Source organism: Budorcas taxicolor, chromosome 9 (genome assembly GCF_023091745.1).
Source record: "Budorcas taxicolor isolate Tak-1 chromosome 9, Takin1.1, whole genome shotgun sequence".
NCBI classification, from domain to species: Eukaryota; Metazoa; Chordata; class Mammalia; order Artiodactyla; family Bovidae; genus Budorcas; species Budorcas taxicolor.
In genome coordinates, this window is record NC_068918.1 from 87,405,404 (window position 1) to 87,425,279 (window position 19,876).

At 49.4% G+C, this 19,876-nt stretch overlaps 1 protein-coding gene across 1 annotated transcript in view; it reads left to right on the forward strand.

Annotated features, from left to right (window-relative positions):
• Positions 1–578: 578 nt before the first annotated feature.
• IGF2R (insulin like growth factor 2 receptor) overlaps positions 579–19,876 on the forward strand; it is a 102,683-nt gene continuing 83,385 nt past the window's right edge. Inside the window, exons 1-2 of the mRNA XM_052645461.1 lie at positions 579–745; positions 19,378–19,517. Of these exons, the coding sequence (XP_052501421.1) occupies positions 579–745; positions 19,378–19,517 (307 nt within the window). The remainder of the gene's footprint in view (positions 746–19,377; positions 19,518–19,876) is intronic.

Sequence of the window (19,876 nt, forward strand, 5' to 3'; positions counted from 1 at the left end):
AGTGGGTTCCCATTCATTAAGGGATCCGAATGTATGGTAACAGGGCTGCGTGGCAGCCTTTACATCACTTAGGTTCTAAACCTCATTTTCCCCTCCCTGTCGGTCGAGGGTGGGAACCTGGGAGTCCAGGTTGGGCAGCACCTCCATCCCCCGAGAGCGCCCCCGGGGGAGACACGGAGGCGGGGGTCCCGCGAGGTAGCGGCGGGCACCGCAGGCCCGGGGTTCCCGCACCTGCGCGCGCGCGCCGCGCTGCTTCCGGCCGCGCGCGGGGACGCGCTCACGTGACCGGGCCTGGGCGGAGCCGGGCGGGCGGGGATCACCTGAACAAGGCTGTCACGTGAGCGGGGCGGGGCGGGGGCGGGGGCGGGACCGAGCGGCGGTCACGTGACAGGCCCCCGGGCCGCCGCCGAGCCCAGAAGAGCCGCGCGCCCCTGGAGCTCCCCCGGCTCGTCCCTAGCTCCTCGCGCTCCTGTCCGTCTCCGCCTGCCGCCCTGGCTGCACACCCGTGTCCCGGCCGCCGCCCCCGGCCGCCGCGCGCCTCTCGCCCGGCTCCGGACGCGCAGCCCGGGCCCGGCGCGATGGAGGCGGCCGCCGGCCGGAGCTCGCACCTGGGGCCCGCGCCCGCCGGGCGCCCGCCGCGGTGCCCGCTCCTACTGCAGCTGCAGCTGCTGCTGCTGCTGCTGCCGCCGGGCTGGCTTCCCGGGGCCGCGGGCACCCAGGGCGCCGAGTTCCCAGAGCTGTGCAGGTGGGTGGCTCGCCGGGGCACGGGCTTCGGTCGCGGTGCCCCAGCGCGCGGCGGGCGGGATGGGGGTTCAGGGAGCGCCCCCGGGGGAGGGGCCGGGGTCCCCGAGTCTTCTCCTTGGGTCTGCACGTCCCCGACGGAAAGTTGCCGCCGTGCCGGCGAAGGATAAGAGACCCGGGGGTCATCGGTGCCCACAGGCAGGGGATGGGGGGGCCCCTGGCCCGCGCTGGCCCGGGATCCGCCGTCCGGCCACTTGTGGCTGTCACCAAGTCCGGGGCGGCTTTGCGTGCTTGCGAGCGGCCGGGTGACACCCTGCGGGCGCCCTCACGCCCAGCGGTGCGCCTGCGAAAAAGTTGGGAGGACGCAGGAATCCCCGGCTTCGCTTTGTTCCCACTCCGCGTTTCCCCCAAAGTTCCACCAGCGGGGCTTCAGATGCGCCCCTTAAGGTGGACAGACTCACCCGTAGGAACGGCCGTGGGGTTGGGGCGGGGGGGGGGGGTTTGGTTTCATTTGCTGATTGATTTCCTCCATGTGGGTTTTCCATTTGTAAAGTAGCTTTATCTGCAGAAGTTGACTTTTTTTTTTTTTAATCGGGGGAATGGAGAGTGGTCATTCAATATTCGCTTTCGAGACTTCACCCTTCACTTCTGCGAGCTGAACTTCCTGTCTCGTTGTTCGCATGATGTCATTGTCTCCGGGTGGATTATTCCAGTGGAGTCTTTTGCTTTGGGAACCATGACTGTATAATCGTTGGTCCCAGTGAGGACTGTTAAGTGTCCTGCCGTGGCTGGGAGTCCCGGGGTTGGGGAACTGCCAATTTCATGTATTTTTCTAACTAACCTTCTCTGGACTGTTTAGGATGATGGAAAATACAGCTTTTATTTAATTTTTTAAACCTTGGTGAAAAAGGGGTGAAGTTCTGAAAGAGTCGTGGACAAAGAAGTCAGCAATTATCCCTGGCGCTAGCAAGTTACCTCTCAGAATGAAGCGAAGTGTAGCCCACTTGGAGCTGAATTTTGAGCTTACGGTGAGGTGTATGGGGTTCTTAGTCTTCCTTTGCATTGCAGATGGTCTTATTACCCCCGAACTGAGAAGCTGCAGAAATTATTACTCTGAGGAGAGTGAGGCTGAACGCACAGTGGAAGCGGAAAGGCCCATATTCTTTGTCCTTTTTTGGAAAGGTATTGGGGGCCCAAGGGAGAGTTAACTGCTCATTAGTTTATAGGCCAGTTAACTGCCCTAAGATACATAGTTACTCATAGAAGCCCCCTGTTACAGTGAAAAGCCACAGTCACTGACCCAAGGTCAGGCTGTGACTGATCTTTAAAGGAGGACGTTTTTGGGGTAATGGCTGCTGTAACCATACGCATCCATGAGAAATTAGCTCAGCTTGGCCTAGCGGTGTTAAAGTCTTGGTTGCTGGGCGATTGGAATTGATTTCTTAATAAAGTTGGCCTCAAGGGCAGACCCCTACTCTGGAGCTGCTGCAGGGGATTCTTGCTTTTGCTTTAGGGTAGTCATCCTAGCACCTGGACCGTGGTTCACAAACTCATCTCCAGATGGAACTTGGCCTCTTGGTCCAGTAGAAAATGGCCGTTGTATCTTGAAATGCCTCTCCTCATGGTCACACGTGGGCCTGACTTAGCAAGTGCTTGACAGTGTCCTGAGGGGACTTGCATGTTTTTAGCATGTACCTTCTGAGGTCTTAGGACAGGTCCTTTCTGCCAGGCTTCTGAGGACTGCAGCCCCAGCCAGGTTGCACCTGGGTGGGCTTTGGCACGTTTCTTTCCCGTTACTGCTCTGTGGTTTCACATTCAGACTTCTCTAGAGCCGCGTTTAACAGTCTCTACTTCAGACCCACTCCCTGAAATATGAAATTTGTTTTGTTTTTTTTTCCTGTTTCAAATGCATACATTGGCTTAAATACTGAAAACATTTTTTTCCCCCTTTAGGGAAAGGGGTTAAAAAAAAAATCTTTTCTGGAATGAAATCAGACTGCCTAAAAGTTCCTTCACTGTAGCACATATTTGAATGGGAATGTGGGCTGATCATGTCTTTAAGTCCACTTTGAAAAATTCTACCGAGTAGCCCTGAAGCAGGCTGTTTTTGGCGGCCTTTTCTTCCAGCCCTGGGCGTCCATCCGTAAATAGCTGTCCAGGCCTTACCGTGAGTGTGAAGAGCAGACTTCTCCTCTTGCAGAAGTTTGCGCCGCTTGTCGGTGGCAGCGGTCCCCACGGACACAGGGTCACATTCCAAATGTCCGCAAATTGGTTGCTGGTAACGAGGAACATGTTATTCCATGGAAGACTCTCCCGGTTCCTGGTGGTTTGGTGCCCCGTGTAGTCCCTAGCTCCCCTCTCGCAGGTTTGGGGTGCCTAGACACCTTCTGGTGGCCGCAGGAACCCTGGCAGGCAGGTCTCACAGTCACTGGAAAGGGGGGTTGATTGTGGGGCAGCGGCCTCTCCTCCCAAATCCAGCTCTCTAGACCCCGGGAGGGTACCTTTTGCCTATGGCCCCTTAGAAGCAACAGGAGGGAAGTTGGGGCCCACTTCAGGGAGGCCTGCAGGGCACCCGTGTGGCCCAGACCCCTCCTGGGGTGAGTGTGGTGGGCAGGGGTCGTCCCCAAGTGGCTCGTTAGCAGAAGGGATGAAGGCAGCCGAGGAGAGACTGTGCCCGCAGCGGCTTTAGCATCTTTAGCCGGGCACTGCAAAGCAGGGATGACGACGGCCAGCCGCCCAGAGTGTATCTGCTCTCCCAGCACTTTGAGCGCGTGTCCTTCGGAGAGCCTCAGTTGTGCATTCTAGAAGCTTCATGAGGATGGATGCGCCTGGCGAGTCCTGCGCTGTGGAAGAAGTCGGAGGTTTTTAATCCCTCGGCTGTTCCTTGGGAGGTGGTGTGTGGTGGAGAGAAAGCACTGGAATCCAGAGGCCACCGTGGCTGCCACTGGGTCTGGCAGGCACGGCACGGCAGGGCTGGGGCGCGGAGTGCTGAGCTGTGTGGGATGTGCAGAGGTCGGGGGGCAGGGTCTGCGGGGACAGGAGGTCGGGGGCAGAGGCCAGAGGCCGTGAAGAGTCACCCGAAGAGACCAGAAGGCCCTCCGCTTGTCCACAGCGTCACCCTCTTCCGTACGAGATATACTTTGTAAAAGGCCGTTCTACACGTGCGTGGTAATGGGTGACTTTCTACCCTTTATTTTGGTGTTAACAACATTCTTAATGAGTGAAGGCTTAACAGTTTATACGAGTTATAAAATAATGCTTTGGGCTGTTTTAAGTAGTTAAGTACCTTAAAGTGTATTTAGAACAAGCTTTCCCCCAATTGTTTCTGTATGAACGCTGCAACTTTTTTTTTTTTTTTTATTGAGGACAAGAGAGTAATGAAGCCAGCTGGGAGCTGAGGTTGGTTTAGTTGATGTCTCTAAGGAGACATTTTTTTCCCTGCGATTTTTCCGAAGGAACAGTGCTTATATGCCTAATTTGGGCCACATGTTGAACCTGGATCACATCCACTTGTGTGTATATGTTTCTTGCAACAATAAGTGTGTGTGTAGCCCAAGATTATTAACTGTGGGTAGACACATGCTTTAATTCTTAGACCATCTTCCTGACAATAGTCCCAGGGAATGAACTCCTGATTGGGCTTCATATCTTTTATCAATGTTTCACAGAGGGAGTTTTAAAAGATGGGGTTGAGTGAAATCATTTAGATGTCTCATCTTTATTTTGATCTTGGCATGTGTAACTGTGCTGTGCTGGGAAGAGAGAATTCACGACAGTCGCAGAACTGGGGCTGATGGAAGAAAGTAACTCATTATTTTGCAGATACTGTTCTTTTTCTGCTTCCCCCCCGCCTTTTTTTAATTGTCCCAGCCAGGAGCCCTCTTGGCAGTGACCCCACTGGTCATGGAGGTGGAGGTGGCTGAGATCGGATATACCTGTGAGTCCTTTGTATTTTCCGCATAGCTGAATCATGACCAGTGAGGGACAGAGGCCTGAATTCTTGTTAATGGTGTCTCCTCACCTTTAATCCTGGCAAGGTGACAAAGGACTCATTTATTCTCCAAGTGATCCATCGACATTTCTTAAGTAGAGGGGAAAACTGGGAGGGGTTAGAGTGGAGACACCACTATCTGGACAGCTCTGGATCCAGAGAACTGGTGGCCACCACTGCTCCCCTTTTGCTAATTTTATTTTATTAAACGTTTGAATTTCTTTTGTTAATTTTAAGTAATGTGTAATCTAAGTTATGATTTTTTTTTTTTGGACCCAAGACTAATCTAGATGTTACTAGTTTTTTGGGCTTTTATGAATAAAGCTGTAGTAAATATTCATGTACAAGATTTTGTGTGGACATACGCTCTATTTTTGGACAGATACCTAGGAGTGAGATTGTTCAGTGGCTGGGGAGTGAGGGTTGATTTATGGGAGCTGCAAACTGACTTCTGAAGTGGTTGTCCACGTTGCATCTCCATCATCGGTGTCAGAGTTCCGGTGTTACTACATCCTTGTCAGCACTTGGTCTTATCAGTCTTTTTAATTTTAGCCATCCTGGTAGGTTTGTAGTGGTATCTCAGTATGGTTTTAATTTTCATATCCCTGCTGACTCATGACGTTGAACATCTTTTTTTGTATTTATTTGGATGCCTCATGAGGTTGAACGTCTTTCATGTGCTTATTGACCACTTGAATATCTTTTGTTGTGATTCTCAAAAAAATCTCCTGCCCCTCATCCCTGAACACACTTGTGTTTCAAGAGTTCTTTACGTTTTTGGAGTCAGGTCCTTCCTCAGGTCTGTATAGTGTGTATTTTCCCCCCAGTCTTTGGATTGCTTTTTTTTTTTTCCCCTTAATATGTCCTTTGAAAACTAGGTATTTCTTAATTTTGATGAACTTCAATTTACCTTTTTTTTTTTTTTTTCTTTTAAATCAGGCTTTTTGTAGCCTACGAAATCTTTGTGCCGAGGTTTCTTAGCCTTAGGACATTTGACATTTGGCCTGAATAAATATTTGTTGTGGGGTCTGTCCTTTGCATTGTGGGGTGTTAAGAGCACCCTGTCTTCCCAGGTAGCTCAGTGGTAAAGAATCTGTCTGCCAATGCAGGAGATGCAGGTTCAATCCCTGGGTTGGGAAGCTCCCCTGGAGAAGGAAATGGCAACCCACTTTGGTATTCTTGCCTGGAAAATTCCATGGACAGTGGAACCTGGTGGGCTACAGTCTGTGGGGCGACAAGGAGTCCGACATGACTGAGCACACCCCCCCTCCCCCCCACATTTCCTGATGTTTTATATAGGAAGCTTGCAACTGAGTTTTTAAGTGAGTTCAGGCTGCAGCTTTCTTGCTGTATTATTCTTGGATGAGTTCAGTATCAAGAATGTTTTGCTTTGTGGGAAGAGCCAGTTAGTTTTTAGTATATTGTATGATACAGAATAGTTTTTGTATAGGATGGACAATTTCTGTTCCTTAAATTTTGGTAGAACTCAGTAGTAAAACTGTCTGGGCCTTGTGCCTTTGTGGAGATAGAATGTAGTGGAAGAGGAGTTTTGATTACTGTTTCAGTTTTGTCTGTTTACTCAGATTCTGTACTTTTTCTTGAGCAAGTTTTGATAATCTGTATTTTTCTAGGAAATTGTCATTTAAATTATGTATTCACATATAAATATGTAGCATTTACTCTTATGCTTTTGGAAATACCTTTTGAATCTGTAGGTAAATTTAAAAAATTCCTGATGTGAATTTATGTATTTTTCCCCTTAATTAGGTTTACTAAAGATTTTTCTAGTCTTTTTAGTCTTTTCAAAAGAACTAGTATTTATTTTACCATCTTTGTTACCGTTAATTTTTATTTTATTTATGCTCTCTGTTAACTTTAAAAAATTTCTTTAAAAATTTTTTCTAATTTCTCTTAAAAAATTTTTTTTCTTAAAAAAATTTCTTTCAGTGCAGTAGAGTTGACTTACAATATTATGTTAATTTCTGCTTCACAACAAAGTGATTCAGTTATACCTGCATGTTCTTTTTCGTCTTCTTTTCCATTTGGTTTATCACAGGATATTAACTATAGTTTCCTATGCTATACAGTAGGATTTTGTTGTTTATCTTCTTTTTTCCCCTAATTTAAATGGAAAGCTTTGATCTTTTAAATCAGCTTGCATGACTAAACTATGAATTTAAAGCTGTGTGTTTCTTTGTCCTGAGTATTATGCTACTTATGGGTTTTGATACATAGATTTTTCATCCTTCAGTTCTAAATATTTTCTTCTTATACCCAGAAATGCTAACTATTTGAATTTCTTGGATCCACCAGTTTTTAAAAATCTTTTGTTCTCTAGGTAAATGGAATTTTCCCCTCATGTGGGCAGTAAAAGTGTGAAATTGTGGCCTAGAACCTCCTTGAGTTGGGTGTTCTGTGTGTTTGGGGAAAAAAGGTTCTCTCTTTGTGTCAAAGTTTCCTTATTGTGCTGTTCAGCCTTTCTTTATCATAACATATACTCCGACCTGCTTGGTCTGTTGTTTATACTTTGTATCTGACTACCACTGTGGGCAGGGTTCCAGAAGAATGGCTTCTGTCCTGTTTCCCCGCCTAGCAGTTCTTCTGCTGTTTGTGAGCTCTTCAACTTTTTTCTGTTTCTGAGAAACATTCCAGCAGGGTCTGGAGTTGATGCGCACTCACAGCTGCCTTTTCATGGTTGCCACGACTTCCCTCGTCCCTTGGAAGCTCTGTGAATTGCTCTTTGCTTGGGCCCAGTGTCTGTGGGCATTTGCCATCTCATTTTCATGGTGTGGGTGCCCTTGCGACGGCTGGTGCCTCTTGATTGTGCTCTTTGCGTCGAGCCTCCGCTGGGACATTTGTGGCCTCTTTTTGCGCAGCTGTGCAGGATGGAGTTGGGAGCAGTTGTTGAAGCTTGGCTGCAAGCTGCTGGGGGGAGGCCGGGGGATGGGCAGGGCGTTCCTCTGGCTGGTGTGTCCCTGTGGCTGGTCTTAGGTGCTTTTCCGTCCTCCTCAACATCACTCCCAGCCCTGTTCCTGCTCGGAGACAGCTGCTGGGCCCTCGTTGACGGCCGCTGGCAGAGGACAGTGTGTTCTGCCTGTAGCTGGAGTCCGCAGAGCTGGCTTTCTGAGTTGGCGGGGGCCAGTCACCTCTTTCCTCTGCGTCTCAGTTTCCTCCTCAGGAGGGCTGGGAGTGGAGTTTTGGAGGTCACTGTCCTGCTTTCAAATGGGGACTCTCTCTCCTGTTTACTAGTTGGAAAGCCTCGTGGGCCAGTGAACTGACCTGCTGAGGTTTTGATTTTCTTCTGTGTCAAATCAGGGTGCTAATCACGTTTTTAGGGTAGTGTGAGAACCAGAGTGTGTCTAGGTGCCCAGCCATCCTTAGTGGTCATAAACGGTGGTGGTGGTGATTGCTTTCTTTCTGCAGGTTAGGGCTCTGTGCGTCAGATCAGTGATATTTTTAGCTGGTTCCTCTGCACCCCCTGGTTCTCTCAGTGTTCAGGGGCTTTTTGCCTCAACACGAGGGCATTTCTTCTTCATCCATCCGATACATTGGCACTCCATGGGAAAGTTCTTTTGAGTAAGAAGTGTTTCCATCATTTAAAGTTTTAAAACCACGGGGCTGTGTGATTCTCAGGGTCTAGTTTGCATCCAGGCTTCTGCGGTTCTGAGGCTCCATCCTTCAAGATTCCTCCAGCTCCCGAGTAGCAGAAAGCCCAGCTAAGTTTGCTTACACAAGGAGGAGCTTGCTGATAGGAGGTGTGGGGTTGGGGCGGGTGCCAGGTGCCATATGTCGGGTGGCTCCAGGCCCTTTCCTGCCTTTTTCTTGGCATTGTCCTCCTTCCTGCGGTGGCCTACCACCCCGGGGGGCGGGGGAGAGCCTCCTGATTTCGTTTTTTGGTAGAAGGTCCTGAAGCCCCTGAGGACTTCTGCACGGGCGTCAGTGCTGTGGAGGGGCTCAGCCCCGTCTCCCTGGAGGAGGGGTGGGTCTTAGATTCCAGGGCGTCTGCTGTAGGTGGGGATTGGGCGCAAGAATGCAGGCCAGTGGGAAGCGTTGTGAGAGCCCTTCACCAGCTTCACGGTGCCGCATGACTTAAGAAGCAGCTGCCACAGGCGGGGTTTTGAGGTGCCTGGAGTGGTATGTCACGCCTATTTCTGTCCTCGTGGTAACCAGTGCGAGGGGCCAGCCTGTGTGCATCCTCCACGGCTGGGGTGGGTGGAGGGGAAGATCCTAGACCCTCTGGGTTCTGCGAGCATGAAGCTTGCCCTTCAGATGGGCCAGAGACCTTGGGTGGGATTTTTATGTTGTTGCTTTAAGATCCTTCCATGAATCTCTGGAGGGTGGCTTCCTCCTCCAGGGCGAGGGGGTGGGTACAATTTTGCAGGTGTCGCTCTTCACTTTGGGGCTCAGAGATGTAAGAAATCTGAGGTCGTGAAAGTTATCAGTTCGAGTTTTGTTTTGGGGTACAGAGGGAGCAGGGAAAGATGAAGGAACATGGAGACAGTGAAGCTTGGCCTTTGCCGGCCAGCGGCCGGGGAGGTCTTTTTAAATCAGAGCCTGTGTGCTTTAAGGGAATGGGAGCCCACTCCAGCATTCCTGTGTGCAGAATCCCATGGACAAAGGAGCCTGGCGGGCTACAGTCCATGGGGTCGCGTCCAGTTCTTCCCACGTACGTGTGTGCGGGAATAAACACGTGGCGTGCACATGGAGAGCTTGTCCAGGAGCCGACCGGCCACCGGATGTTGACTTGTAACGTTAGTTTGTCGCCATCTGGGTGACTTGCTCTAGTCAAAAGCCAGTTAGACATCTTCAAAACACTTGTTTGGTACTGAAAGCCGCTCCCCAGCACCCTGGCCTGTAAACAGAAACCCCAAACCATGAGCATGGACGTGCTGAAGGGTGGCTTCTTAGAAGTGACAAGAAAGTGTCCCCGCTGAGTCACCCCTTCGCGTCCTCTGAGACCCCTCTGCCTGCCATCTGCCGGAGGAGTGTCACTCACCACAAACAAAGTGAGAAACCCGCATGCCTCACTCTCCCCCCTTTTGAGCGTCCATCCTTTGGCGGAGGCTGGGTGAGTTAGCTGCTTGGGTGAGTGAGCGAGCCTGGGGAGAGGCGTATGGGGCAGGGCTGTTGTATGGAGGGTGCTGGGTCCGCAGGCCTGTCTATAGGGGGGGAGCTTTTGCTTTTTTTTTAGGAAGCGAGGGGGTCACCTGCGCATCTGACCCGGGGAAGGGTGTGCTAGGCAGAGGGATCACGTTATCAAGTGTTCCAGCTGGGATGCTGGCTGACACGGCTGGGAAGTGGCAGCGGGGCCGACGTGCAGCAAGAGCAAGAAAGAGGGTGGGAGACGGGAATTTCCGGAGAGGGTTGGCTGGGGCCACGTCCCGTAGTCCATCAAGAGTGACTCTGGAAGAGAGTGTGTAGGTGTGTTTAACTGAATCCCTTTGCCATGCAGCAGAAATGGGCACAATGTTGTAAATCAACTCTGTTTCAATAAAAAATATTAAAAAAGAGAAGAATGACTCTGGATTTTATTCTGAGGGAAGCGGGATCCTGGGAGGATTTTGAGCCCAGGAGTGACCTCGGGTAGGGACGGCCTGAGGGGAATTTTTGCCAGACCAGGTAAGTGGTTATAACAGATTGGACCAGGGTCGTGGTGCAGAGTGGTCCAATTGTGGGGACTTTGAAGATGGAGCTGATGGACTCTGCCTAGGACTGGATGTGGGGTGGGGTGGGGTGGGGTGGGGGGATAGGGACTGAGCTGAAAGGATGGAGCTGCCGTTTTCAGAGGGGGTGGTGGTGGGGAAGTAGGGGCCACCTGGAGAGTGGGTGGAGGTTGTGACAGTGTTGGGGGTCATTCCGTGGAAGTGCACGGTAGGGGTGGGGAGCCAGTGGAGCCGCGGTTCTTTCAGGCGGCATGAAGGTGACACTGATGTGGCCCTGTGCTTCCTGTTGCCAGCAGCGGGTGGTAGGGTTTCTGAGTCCTGTGACCCCAGCATCTTCAAAGCAGAGACTGTTCTCCTGTGGCAGCCTTGCTGGCCTTTGTGAAGAACTCACTCTGGGTAGTGGCCCCATCACCATCCGAACTAACCAGCTGAGCTGACTGCCCGGAAAGTAGGAAGGTGGTGGGCTCCCCTGGTGGCTCCGTGGTAAAGAATCCACCTCCCAAGGCAGGAGACACGGGTTCGAGCCCCGATCCAGGCTGATCCCATGTGCCGAGGAGGAGCTAAGCCCGTGCCCCCATCACTACTGAGTCTGTGCTCTGGAGCCCGGGAGCTGCAACTCCTGAAGCGTGAGTGCCCTAAAACCTGTGCTCTACAAGCAGAGAGCTTTTACAGGACAACAAAGAGGAAGCCCTGCTCGCCGCAACTAGAGAAGAGTCTGCACAGCAATGAACCTGGCACAGCCCCCCCAACCCCCGCCCCAAACAAAGGAAGGCAGCCTTTCTCTTGTCCTAGAGGCTTTGAAGGCAGGGTGCTGGGTCCCTGAGGGTTCGGGGGACGTTGGTGATGGCCTCTGAGGGGACTGAGCCTTAAAGCTTGATCTCTATGCCGTGGGCCGACGTTAAAGGCAGTTGAACTCCAACATCCATGTGATGATTAAGGAGGAGGTTCAGCCTGTAATTCAAGCCTTCGTTTTGCATTTGAGGAACAAAGTAAGAAAGTACCTAGATTGTAAAAGGGGCCTCATGGAGCAGGGTTGAAACCCTGGCCTGCGTCCTGGGGCTGTAGAGTCGCTGGGAGCAAAAACGCAGCAAGTGCAGCAGTGGGCGCACCGGCCAGCCCTTGGAGGCAGACCTCGGGTGCAGAGGGCTGTGGCCTCCAGGTTCCTGGAAGCCCGTTGAGGAAGAGCGTGTCTGTCCTTTTCCACAGGTTTCCGATCCATCAGGCCTTTGTGCTGGTGGCAGCTGGTGGCTGCGTGGTGTGGGCTTGGGTGGGCCTGAGTGCCTGTCCTGTTTTGAGAGATCCCAGGAGGCGGCTGGTGTGCGTGTCTCTAGGTGTGTGTCCTGAGCTCCCCCCACTCTCTGTCTTGAGCTTCATCAGCTCCGTGGAGCTGGCCCCCAAACCAGGCTCCCACCCCCATCCTGGCAGTGTCGTGAGGTCACAGTCCTTTTGAAAGGACTTAACCAGGCCAACTCAGTTTTTAACCCGTCTTTGAGTCCTGCTGTTGATCCAGATGAGAGCTTAGGTGACAGTCCCTCAACAGCTCCATGTTTCCAGTCTCGTTTTCCTGGTGGTGGCTGTGGGGTGGATGACTCTTGGAGACTGGCAGGTGAGGCTCTGAGTGCTTACGTGTGTCCCCCAAAGCTGGGTTGGGGTGGGATTCAGGCCCACGAGTGTGGGCTCCTTCCCCATTCCTTGGCACTTCGTGGCTTGCCTTGGCTTCTCGGGACCTCTCCCGGACACTCGGTGCTGGCGTTAGAGCCGTGCCTGCCGACCCCCTGGCGCCTCCACGCTCATGCCACCGGAGTCTCTCCTCCGGCGTGATCGCTCTCCAGACCACTGGCTTCCTGCTCCCAGACCCTGTGTCACTACAGGGAAAACCAGAGATTAATGTCTGGCATTTCCTTGCCTTTTTTTTTTTTTTTGCTGGCCCCGTATCTTTATCCACAGCTTTGTGGGTTTGTTAGAATAGGAAGTGAAGTACTTCCTATATAAGCTTTGGCCACGATGCTCTATCAAACTTTTGTGTCCCCCAGCGCCTGCAGATCAGGGTGCGTATTCCTTGCCAAATCAGATTCTTCTCTCATCGTGTCAGAAGCAGAGAGTTATTGACAACAGGGGTTACATTATGCTCTTGACATTTCTGCTGCAAATGTGCGTTTTGGAAACCCTGCCTTCCTTTCCCCCTGCCACCCCTCCCCTCTGCCCGCCATCCTCCCCCTTTGCTATTTTAGGAGACCGTTCCAGATTTTCGAGGGTCGGTGGTCTGGAGGGATGAGCTGAGAAACTCTCTGATAATGATAAGAGGCAGTGGTGAGCCAAATGTTCCCTGAGTGTTTCGTTACAGCCCTTGGATGTAGGCCAGAAGCAGAGAAATTTTTTTTTTTTTTGCTGTTCAGGTTGGAAAGACTTTGCATTCCCCTCGTCCCCCCGATTTGGTATTGGCTGCTCACTCTAGATTTAGAAAAACAGTCCTCTAGCCAGTGACCATGTTATATGAATTTACTTGTATACCACCAACTTTTTTTTTTTTTAAGGAAACCAAATTATAGATTCACACGTACTTGTTAATTTTACTGCTGGTTCCATTGTACCTCTCATCTGCTTTATATACTGATGATTGTAGGCCAGTCATCAAATGTTTCTTGGCCACTTGACCATCATTACCATAACCCCAGGACTTGTGGGAGTGAGGGAACCAAGATCTCTAAAGAATATGGACAGAATGAAGGTTCATGGAACTGCTTTGTGTTGGAGGGGAAGGGACTCAATTTTCTGAGATTTGTTTTTTTTTCCTTTAAGGTGTTGGGCATTCCATTTTATAATTAAACTGTACTTCGTTTTATCTATTTTTAAAAATTTTACCTGTTTTTGGCTCTGCTGGGTCCTGGTTGCTTTGTGCGGGTTTTTCTCCAGTTGCAGTGAGCTGGGGCTGCTCTTCTTGCGGTGCGCGGGCTTCTCATTGCGGGGCCTTCTCTTGTGGCCGAGCACGGGCTCTAGAGGCGGGGGCTTCAGTAGTTGCAGCTCACGGGTGTAGTTGCAGCTCCTCAGCACGTGGAGTCTTCCCGGACTAGGGATCGAACTCACATCTCCTGCCTTGGCAGGCGAATTCTTATCCACAGCATTATCAGGGAAGTCCTAGACTTCAGTTTAGATGTTAGCTGTTTTAAGAATTAGAAAGAACCCCACATTGTATTTGCAGAGTGTTAAACAGTTTTGCAGATATTCAGTGATGATGTATATGAAAGCTTGCTGCTGCTGCTGCTGCTGCTAAGTCGCTTCAGTCGTGTCCGACTCTCTGCGACCCCATAGACAGCAGCCCACCAGGCTCCCCCGTCCCTGGGATTCTCCAGGCAAGAACACCGGAGAGGAGTCCTAAGACACCAGTGTCAAATAGCTGAGAGGAGTCGTCCAGTTATAGCCATCTGGCTTTTTCTTTTGCTTTCTCTCTTTTGCACGGACGTCGGCACCACGTTCGGTAGAAATGGCTCTGTTTCTGTTCGTGAACCTTTCTGATCTCCAGGCAGTTGTGATGGCCAGTTAGATCGGCTTCTTCCTTGCTGCCCCTGATTTGGTCCCGTTTTGACCGGGTTGGGCTCTCAGTGTGGCATTTCCCAGAGACAGTATTGGGAAGGTAGGGACACCTTGCCGTCTCCAGGTTGGTTGACGGTCTGCTCGTTGTGTGCTTCCTTCTAATTGGTGATCTTCTAATTGGTTGCGTGCCAGCAGTTTTCAGGATATTATGAAATGTAAACCAAATGAGATTAAAATGGAACCTCCGGGCCTCGGAACAGATGCAGACTGACTGCTGTCGTCCAGGGTGGTTTCGGCAGAGGCCATGGGATCATGGTCAAGGGCAGATGGTCTCAAGCTTTCTTGAACTGAGGGACCACAGCCTGTGTCCTCAGTTTATCTGATGAGATGAATCGTCCACCCCCAGGGCCTATCTCAGCCGCAGAATTCAGTTTGAGACCCAGGTTTGAGATCCCCTGGAGAAGGGAAAGGCCACCTTCTCTAGTATTCCTGCTTGGAGAATCCCATGGACAGAGGTCCCTGACGGGCTGCAGTCCGTGGGGCTACAGTCCATGGGGTTGCAAAGAGCTGGACACGACTGAGCAACTAACAGTGAGCTCAGAAAAGTGTCTTTTTTTGATCAGTATGGTGTGGGGCGGCCTGGATCTTCACAGAAGTCTTCACCAACAGCTTCTCCCCAGGGGCCACGCTCAGGTGCATTCACTCACTCTGGAAATCGGCACTCGGGGTCTGCCATTTCAGGGGCATCTATTGAGACAAGACTGAAGCTCCTAAAGTCTCCTGGAATGCTTTGCTAGCTTCACTGTTGTACTTTAAATATCTTCTGAAAAGTTTAAAAAAAAAATTAAAAAAAATTGCAGGTAAATGAGGCAGTTGATCTAAGTGTGAGCATTTACCCCTGGGGCTGGGATGGGCCTGGGCTAGTGCCTGGCGTTGTCATTTCATAGCTGTGTGACGTTGAACAGGGGGTTTCATGTCTCTGAGCCGTGGAGTCTGGCTCTAAAGTGGAGGAATTCGAGAGAGTTGAGTAACCGTGTACAGTGCATGGGCGGCCTGCTGTCCAGACGTCAGGACCTGGGCTCCCCTGGCTGGTTTCCTTCCCAGCCTGCCAGCATATGTTGATTCTGTCCACGTATATGTCACTCTGTCATTCTGGGACGGAGGACACTCCTGTCCTGAGTCACGGGGCAGTGGGGGATACCAGGCACGTAAGATCTAGCAGTGGGTGGTGGGAAATGCCAGGAGGGTTAGTGTCAGAGCTGAGGATAACAGCAGGGGCCAGCCCATGTGGTCCAGAGGGCATTGCGTGCAGACCCGTGTGTTTAATTGCCAGGTTTGCTTTGAAGTGAACATGGGAGTTTTCAAGAGTGGGAGGGGGACATTGGCTACTGATGTTTCATACTCTGGAGAAAGAGGTAGCGTGGCAAGGATTTTGCTTGCGTGTGCTACTTTTCGAAGCCAGGGTTCTTGTCCAGGTGGTTTTGTGTCCAGAAGAGCACTGCTAACTGAGGTTAGGCTGTCTCCTCACAGGATTGGAACTGATTGTAAGACCCCAAAGTGGGCGAGGCCTCTGAGTGCTGTTTTCCAAAGACCACACACTTCCTGGGGTTCTCCTGCTCCGTCTTCTGGCATCCTGTTTCTCACAGATGAGATGGGGGACAGCTTAGAACCATGGTGTCTCATAGAAGTCTTGGCCTGATGGGAGAGTCAAGAGTTTCGTGAAGATGCCCACTGGGCTTTTATACTATCTGCATGCTAGTCGATGCTTGTAAAGCAAATATATTTCAAACATTTGTGTGTGTATCTGTCTGAATAAAGACTACATTTCCACCCAACTTGGAGATGTTTTCTTCCATGGTTTGTTCCCTGCTAAAAGTTTAAAATTTTAATATTACAGCTCATTTTTCTCTTTGGTCTGACACGTTAGACTCATTTTTTCCTGTTAGTTCCCCCTGCCCCGCCTTTATTTATGTAAGCCCAAAAAGCTTAGTGTAGAATATAGGCTTTTCTGGGAATCTCAGCTGAACGGTTTCAGTTGCTTGGCTCTTAAATAAATCTTACTGTTCTGTTTCCTCATTTTGGCTGTATGTGTTCACCTCATGTAGAGAATTTTCTAGTGGAAAACTTTTGGACAAAATATTATTATTCCTCTAACATTTCATTAAATTTTATTTAGTCTATGTGCTTTTATTGTTTCTGAAGCCATTCTCTCGTTCTCAAATACGATCACAGTGCTTTAAAACTTCAGCATAAGTTTAAAGAATGATTTCGGCCTCGGCCATTCTGGTAGTTTGCCTTTCAGTCTTGGCAAGGAGGCTAGAATTATCTAGTGCCAAACGCGTAGTTCTCTCAAGTGCTAACGGATATTTATTTGACTTTCACATTTAGGGAAATCATCTTTAAAACGTGTTTATTAAGGATGATAATTTAACTAAGGGGCACAGCAGTTGACAGTATAGGTTTTGGAATATGCTTCGTGAGTTTTCAGATCGATGATTTCAACTGAACAATCATTCCTGAGCTCCTAACGATACAAGGCGTTGGGCGTGTGTGTCTGTTTTAAAGCAGACGTGTCTGTTGGAATCGGACCCTCTCAAGTGCTGACTGAGGACTCTTCACCCAAGAGCTGCAGTTTAGGTTTGTGAGTCGCTGCCTTGTGTTGGTGGTTCAGTCAAACCCTTGAAGACACCCAGCACTCGAGTACTTTCACAGCACCCTCCCCTCCTTACTCCCATAACCACTTATCATTTTGATTAATCTTGACAGAACGCAAATATGAAATACGAGTAGAGAAGAGAAAGACGATGGACTCGGGCAGTGTCTTTCTAGGAACTCTGATTGCCAGATCGTCAGGACAGCACCCCCCACTTCCCTCTCTTCTCTCTTTTCTGCTCCGCTCACACATGCTGTTTACATCTGCCTTATTTAACTATCACCTCTGTAAAAATGGCAGTGGGTTTCTGTTTTAAGAAAAGCGTAGTGTTTTCAGTCACCACGTGCATTTCTTTAGAGCGGATTGCCACCAAATCACTCATTCTAAAATACCTTCACACAGCTCTCATGTTGTGGAACACTTTAATGATGCCAGTGCTTTAAACTTGGTGTCTGCTATTCTGGAAAAACTTAGGGGCCCTGAGTAAGAGATTCACAATTTGCCTTAATTAACTATTTAATAGAAAAGTCTACTAATACTCTGCACGTAACAACACTAGCTGAAAATTTTAAGGAAAGATCCATAGTCTGGATCTTTGAGCAGCCTGTTTTTGCTTCAAGTTCAGAATCAACACTGGTTCCTTTAATCTGTGTGACCAGGTGTTCCCATCTCCTGGATCTCATCTGCTGCTCTCTCTGTCCACCTTGCTCCAGCCACAGGGCCCTTCCTTCCTTTCCATCCGTGTGCTAAGTTTATTCCTGCCATAGGACCTCGGAATGACTGGTCAGTCTGCTGGAATATCCTTCCCACCACATCTTCCCCTGGGTTGCTCATTTTGTCATTCAGGTCAGCCTGAGTTTGAGATCAGTACTCTTCTGGATTCCAATCACATTTCTGTTACTTTATTACTGTTTTGTGCTAGAAGGTGGAATTCTCCTGTGTATTTGCTTACCTGTTTATTTTCTGTCCTGGCCTGGAATATACACTCCAAGAGGGCAGGGCGTTTTTGGAATAATCATTGCTTGATCATTTCTGTACTCCTCACTAAGTATTTCAGACTTACTTGTGAAGCGAATGAAGAAAGGTTATGAAGGTCAAAAGCAACAGGCCTGGATAGATGACTTGCTGGTGCCTGGTGTTACTTGGGTCATTTTCTTGGGCCATGGAACTCTGGACTTGGGGGGTAAAAGGTGCTGCTTACTGGTAGGAGGGCTGAGTTTAGCGGTAACTGCATCCGAGTCCAGTGTCATCCCAAGGCCGGTGCTTGCCAAAGCGCTCCAGCCTGTTTTTCAGGTCCTTGCAGTTCAGTGGCTGTCAGAACTCCCAGCGGAGCATTCACAGCCCTGCCCGAGTGCTGATGTGTGCCCAGGTCCTTGGTTTCCTGGCAGGTGGCGTTGATCGGTCCCCAGATCTGGGTTCAGGAGCACACCTGGCTCCTTGTCTGCCAGTAACCTTCCTGTTGGTGTTCCTCATTGCTGGACGGGGCTCTTGGGGAGACTGCCCGTGGGCAAGGAAGGGCGTGTTGCCTGGGGCTTGTGCCAAGTTAGCGCTCTGACACCCAGTGGAAGGGGAGCCCGTAAGTGGACTGGTCCTATGGGGGCTGTATTCTCCCGTCAAGCTGGTGCTGCCCACGGTAAGCTCCTGACACATACTTGTGGTTTCCAGGCTTAGCAACCTCAAGGTCTCACACCCGGTTCCTCCACAATTCCAGGGTAGGAATTCTGATTTATCTTCTGTCCTTTCAACAATACCGTTGCATTAATGTACCTTTTGCATTTTTTGAGGAACTTTTAATTTACTCTCGTTTCCTATCTACCCTTATTGAGGAAATTTTTACAAAATTGACACAGCATTCTCCCTGAGAAGAGTGGAGAATTGAGAAGCCTTATTATGAGAAAACTGACAAACGTTATAGTTTACCCTTGAACAGTGCGGGTATTAGGAGTGTGACACCCCACCCCGCCCTCCCCACCCCTATTGAAAGTTCCCATCGAGCTTAACGGTTCACCCCCTGCATCCACAGTCTGCATCTGTGCATTCAGCAACTATACCTTGTATCGTTTGGTATATGGCAGCACAGTACTTAATGAAAAAAATTCCTGTATAAGTGGACCCGTGCAGTTCAAATCCATGTTGTTCAGGGGTCAGCTGTATTTTTGTCTCGAGTATGCAGATCGGTTCATGGACAGTTACTCAGTGTCTACTTTGCCAGAGGTTTGAACAGACAGCGAGTTTCATTGCATATAAAATACTTCATGTAGTGAATCAACTAAAAGTTAATTTTGTCTGATTTTGGATCTGTCGCCTGATGGCAAAGCTTCATCTTGTCACTTTGGGTTTGAACTATTAAAGGTAAAACCAGAACCAGAACTCTCTCACGTGGTATAACTAGTTTTTAAATAAGATAAACAAAATTAAAAACAAACATTTGGCTTTGCAGCATTCCACGATGATTGGAAAGGTCACTGCCTTAAAACTGAACATAATTCCTGAGCAATTACTTAAATATCTGAGTTGGTATTCTTAAATTAATGGTAGAATTTTAAGTATTTTAATGCTTAGGCAGTCTTGAGGCTGCTTCAGGGCGGATTGAACTAGATCGAGGTGGTATTTAGTGGTTTCTGCCCTGGCTTCTATTCAACTTAACATAGTTTGACTTTAGTATTTTTGGCTAATGAAAGTGTATCTTCTAGGTTATGGTAGTCTTAAGCTTGAATGTGGCTTGAATATGAAACTAGAGAGAAGTTTAATTATTGGCAGATCAGTGACAGTGACAAATTGCTTTTCTCCCTTTCTAGTTATACATGGGAAGCAGTGGATACCAAAAATAACATGCTTTATAAAATCAACATCTGTGGAAATATGGGTATTGCCCAGTGTGGACCATCAAGTGCTGTTTGTATGCATGACTTGAAGACAGACAGCTTTCATTCTGTGGGTAAGTAAAACTGCCGTTAGCTTGCTACACGTGCGGGATCCTGATTTTGCAAAAATGACTCTATGTATGTAAGCTGTCTCTTTAATTATATAAGCTTATGATCCATAATATATATTTTACGTTTTACAGGCATTCAAAGTGGTAGCAATGTAAATGTCTGCTCTGAGACAGGGTTAGGCTCCTCCCGTCCAGCGGATGCGGTGCAGTCAGTCGTTACGAAGATTGATGTGCCTCTGTGTTTATTGCTACAGAAGGATGTTTCCTATATGGCTCTGCCTTCTCCTGTTTTTTCTTAAACCCTGTCTTTCCTTTTCTCCCTCTTTCACCCCCATTTCCTCTGGTGCCCAACTCCCTTCCCA